The 5358-nt window shown below is 40.6% G+C and overlaps 1 protein-coding gene across 1 annotated transcript in view; it reads right to left on the reverse strand.

Moving 5' to 3' along the window:
• The window catches only part of LOC143294312 (uncharacterized), a 7858-nt gene extending 2968 nt beyond the window's left edge, over window positions 1–4890 (reverse strand). The window contains exons 1-3 of the mRNA XM_076605756.1: window positions 4751–4890; window positions 3314–3374; window positions 1382–1621 (exon numbers count right to left, since the gene is read on the reverse strand). Coding sequence (XP_076461871.1) covers window positions 1382–1621; window positions 3314–3365 — 292 coding nt within the window. The 5' untranslated portion in view covers window positions 3366–3374; window positions 4751–4890. The remainder of the gene's footprint in view (window positions 1–1381; window positions 1622–3313; window positions 3375–4750) is intronic.
• Between the last annotated feature and the right edge of the window lie 468 nt (window positions 4891–5358).

A 5358-nucleotide genomic window follows, 5' to 3' on the forward strand; every position in this document is an offset into this window, starting at 1 on the left:
CGATATTGAAGTGTGTTTGTTTGTTCCTTTGTTTTCTGTTTTCTTTTACGCTGTTGTTTCAGGGGTTTTTTAAATTATTAAAATGCTTACAGTACTGACATGACCCTGTGTACTGGCCCGGCTATCAGAAATAATACAAAAACTAAAACATATATCCTACAAAGCGGTCGCAAAGACACTTGACAGACATGTAATCGAGTTGGAAAACGTGTGATGAGGCTATGATAATTATTTTATCTAATCCATTAACTCCACTTGCAGTATTCATTTCAATGGGCGATTCCAAAAACTTTTTTTTAATTGAACATGTACTAAAATTGTTGAGGTTTTACAGCCCAAACAACATCAGATCATGTTGCTTAGAGCCCAAACGTATATAAATGGTCCATTTCAGGGGTGATCACCCAGTCTTTTTTAAACCCAGTCAAAGAGAACCCAGAGGGTCCATTTCAGAATAATCACCCGGCCCTTTTTAAACCCAGTCAAAGAGAACAATAAAATGATGCTAAGAGGTCGATCAAAATAACGTAAAAAGAACCAAACCACTCACGTCTGACTCAATCTATGTAAAACTCAATCCATGTTAATACATCTCTCTCTCTCTCTCTATTATACATACATATATATATATATATATGTGTGTGTGTGTGTGTGTGTGTGTGTGTGTGTGTGTGTGTGTGTGTGTGTGTGTGTGTGTGTGCGTGTGTGTGTGTGTGTGTGTGTGTTTCATGAAAAGATCACATCACCAAAGTATGTCTCAAATAATTCGAACCAAGTTAAACAAACAAACAACCCAGTGATTTCCAGTTTGAGGACTTGTATGGAAAACCGTCAAGAGTATATGAGTATATCTACATGTCCTGAAGCCTTAAACAATAATCGCTGGTTATTTAGATCTGGGCAGTCAAAGAATGATGTTGTATGGATACAGTTTTCACCACAAACGCAAAACTGCCCGGTGTAACAGCCTCTATCTACCTACCTGGTGGGTTTTACCCCGGGGCCATTCCAGGCTTGCCTCATTTGTGGCTGGTCAACATCGACCTCCACTTGTTGGAATTTACCCCCTTTCTACGCGTTTAATAATGCTATTCTAAAAGGTAGAAAAATTGTTCTGGACTGGACTTTACTGACACCCTTATTTCTGCCTTAAGCTACAAATTAACGGAAGCAAAGGCGTGGTAGTCATATTGTAATAGCCTCCAGTGTATCAGAAACAGTGGGGAGGGGAATCGCAACGTCATCTCTGTTTCCCCAGCTTTGCTCTCTTAATTCTATATTTTTTCGGTCTTTGTGTGTGTGTGTGTGTGTGTGTGTGTGTGTGTGTGTGACTTGTAGCCTGATAACATGCGTTAGTAACAGACAGTTCTACAGTTCTGACCTGTGACACAGGTCTTCCTGTATATCGTTGACGTTGCGTAGGCAGGGTCAGTTCCTATATTCGCTGGCTCTGCAGTGAAGATAAAGCATAGAGCCAGTCTATTGTTTGGATCGTGCTGAATCGCCACACAGCCTGTACCGCAGGCATTTTTACAGAAATCCAGACTGTTGTCCGAGCTAGGGTTATCTGGTGCTTGTCCACTGGCGGAGTATGAAGTGACCTGTGGAATCCACGTACAATCTGGAAATACAAGACAGAAGAAAAGCCACTCAGAAGAGCGGAAGCAATAACATAGGCCTATCGCGGTGAACACTCCCTCCCTCTTCACATCCACATGCCTCGTTAACCAACCATACGGGGTCATATCAGGGGTGAAAAAACTCCAGTCAACGACAACAATATTAAAGCCACATCACTTCAACCGTGTCAAAGCTATAAAAAATCAAAAAAGCAAATTATAGAGATTATATCAAAGCTTTCATCATGGGTTAATTTCTCGCCCAAAGAAATAAAACAATCGGATTATGTATGGTATACAAAAACAGATAAATTACCTTATGTTCGAGATATTATCTTCTCTACACCTAAGCACTTAATGAAAAATGCACAGTAAAGACAGCAAATCATATGAACAATTTAGTGGGTTTCCAATTATTGTACCAATCTTGAAAACATATACAGAAACCGGAGAACATGTGAAACTTGCATCAGCAAAATATTTTGGTAAGAAAGCTCGGCAGTCCCAAACTCAGAAAGTGAGTAACTCCATTCAAAATGATATACCATCCATCAAAAAAGCAAAGTCCATCGCTTCCCTAACTACTACTGGAACGTATACATCTGATATTTTCAAAGCGTCAGAATAAAATTCAAAACGTGTACTTTTCTCTGCAATCTCTAAACGGGAATCAAGTACTGCCAATTTTTATTTGATTTTTATCATACACATTTGAAAATAAAGGTCCTGTATTATCCGTTTCTGTTCAGTCTCATATTCATATGAAATAAACACCAAAACATTTACACACTTGGTTCCGGCAAAGCTTAATAGCATAGCTGAGGAAGCTTTTGAAATTCCACCATTAATTTTTAAGGCTTGTTTTGAAGTGTTTTGTCTATATCAACGGATGATGAAATTTACCATTTTCTTGGGTTTAGATTATCCAGTTAATTCTCAGATAAGATATTTTTCAGATATTAACAGTTAGATGCCGATACGAAGAAACACCGACACACTCTCAATGTCTCAGTTTTAGGAACAACTACACACGTAGACAATGCTGTTTCATGAGTGATTTTTAACACACACGTACGCAGGAATACACACAAATGCGCGCGCAAACACACACACACACACACACACACACACACACACACACACACACACACATTTTATAGGACATCATTATCTACCGATAATACGACAGCATAGGTAGAGTGTCACTTGAAATTTCATCACACTGCAAGTTCATCATATACGAAAGAAATGCTGTAAATGACGAGAAAAATACAACAAAACAAAACAAAAGAAAAACAATGATCGATTTTTTTCCCCTCGCCAATAAACATAGCATTCTCCTGTGGTCTTCATTTTACCACATGTAATGTCTGAAAAACAGTAAAACAACGTCACAGGTTTAAACCAAACGCATGTCAGTGTTACCTGCAAGGCGTAATGAGTTAAGTGGCAGACAAACGAGGTTATTCAATTCTAATATGATAGAAGATATGATTCTGATATTGTTGCGGATTAAAAAAAAATATATTGATGATGTGTACAGAATACAGAATACTTTATCATCTCAACAAGAGAAATTCATTTATGAAATGAGAGATATAATAATGATACAACAGAAGACAGAATTATGATATATAACAGAAGATTTAAGATTTAATTATGATAGAGTGGATTTAATTCCTACTCGTTCTTACCTCCCAGTGCACCAGCCAGCAGACACACCAAGATAAAAAGAGATGCAGCCATAATCAGTATCTGAAAGTGGAAAATAACTGTTCCAGTTAATAACGGCGTAAAGAAACTCAAGGCAGTTTGGTTGCTCAATATAGTAGCAGCATCAGAAGCAGCAACGTTACTGCGGGAATATAGACTGCAACAACAGTAGCAGAAAAAAGCAGTATAGTGGTAACAGCAGGATCAAAAACAGAAGAAATGTAGCAGCAGACGAAGCGATGATACACACAAAATGTGTGTGTGTGTGTGTGTGTGTGTGTGTGTGTGTGTGTGTGTGTCTGTGTGTGTATGTGCGTGTGTGTGTGTGAGTGTGTGTGCGTGCGTGCGTGCGTGTGTGTGTGATTGTGTGTGTGTGTGTGTGTGTGTGTGTGTGTGTGTGTGTGTGTGTGTGTGTTCTCTGTCAAACTCTCGTCTTGCAACTGTCATTGTTTAAAACATAATCAGCTAAACACGTCAGTCAGTTTGGCTAACCCTGCATTTATGCCTTTGTACACCACTGCATCTGAAGTTTGTTGTGCATGAGATTGGAAGTACAGCACACCAATCTTGTGTGTGGAAATGCTAAGTAATGCACTGATTTTGTTCTTGGTGTAGCATGATATATCATTCTCCCAGTGACATGGTCCACGCAGCGAGTGAATAGCACGAAGCAGCGTCGCCCTTTGCTCTGTCTGAACGTGTCATTCATCCACCTTTCACAGAAGATTGTCCACGCAACTTCAAACGACGGAAATCTATTGTTATTATGGGTGCTTTAAGATGTGTGATTAGTGCAAGCTGCACACACACACACACACACACACACACACACACACACACACACACACACACACACACAGATCCAAAAGAAAAGGACTCGGAAAAAGGCAATGTTCAAATTATGGAGTGAGTCGAGTTCAATGTAGTGTATATATATAGCAGTAGGTGCCCTCAAACACATAAACATTTGTTTGAATCGAGTGAGTGTGTGAAAGAGAAGAAGAAAATGAAGAAGAAGAAGAAGAAGAAGAAGGGAGTGAGAGACATAGACAGAGAGAGAGAGAGACAGAGAGAGAGAGAGAAACAGACAGATAGAGACAGAGAGACAGACAGACATAACGCCTACGTACAGACAACTTAAGTCCATATAACAGATAAAACAGAAACTCAGCTTCACCTCCTTTATGCACGTCCTCATCCCCCTCCCGGCCCCTGCCACACAGACAGGGACAGACAGACAGACTTACCTTCGGCACACCAGCTGTAAGTGCAACAACACTCAACATTGCCAAGGAGTTTTTCCCCACAGGTTAAAACATGATCATGAGTTTAACCATTGTCACACGTTAAAACATTCCCATGGAGTTTAGGGTTTAAACATTCCCACGAGTTTAGAACGAAATTCGCTCGTCCCTTACCTTTCACAAATGCTTCTCGTGTAATATCGCTTTGAAAATCAGCTTTTGGTGCAGGTACAAAAAGCCTGGGCAGAAAACCAAGGCGACACTGGACAGTTCCTCGCTGTCTCGCTTTTATACATACTCAACCACCCCTTCCCTCTCCCATTCTCCCACTCAGTATTTCAACCCCAAAACCCATCGAGGGGGAACCCGCATGACGTCACATCCACGCTCATGCGCAAAGAAGCCAGTCACGACAAGACGACATCGCAGACGACAGATGAAAAATGGATGGGAAGCGCGTCAGGAAGAAAGAAAGAGAAAGAGAGAGAGAGGGGGGAGGGGAGATAGCGAATGAGAGAGAAGAAGGCTAAAACTTCTCCGTTGAAAAGGTAACGTAGAATTTCCATAAATTAGCATATGTGTCAAAAGGGAGAGACCGATGGTAGGCAGCCATGAACAGCGTGACACTGCAAGTGAAAACTGGGAGCGCGTGGATGGGAGGAATGTCACCATTTCGCACATCCGTCACGCAGGGGGAAAATAAAGTGAATCTAATTTGTCACGCCCAGGACGAAAGAAATTTCCCGCGTGAGAATGTTTTGCGTATGTGTATACGTTGTTTG

Source organism: Babylonia areolata, chromosome 19, assembly GCF_041734735.1.
Source record: "Babylonia areolata isolate BAREFJ2019XMU chromosome 19, ASM4173473v1, whole genome shotgun sequence".
NCBI lineage: Eukaryota > Metazoa > Mollusca > Gastropoda > Neogastropoda > Buccinidae > Babylonia > Babylonia areolata.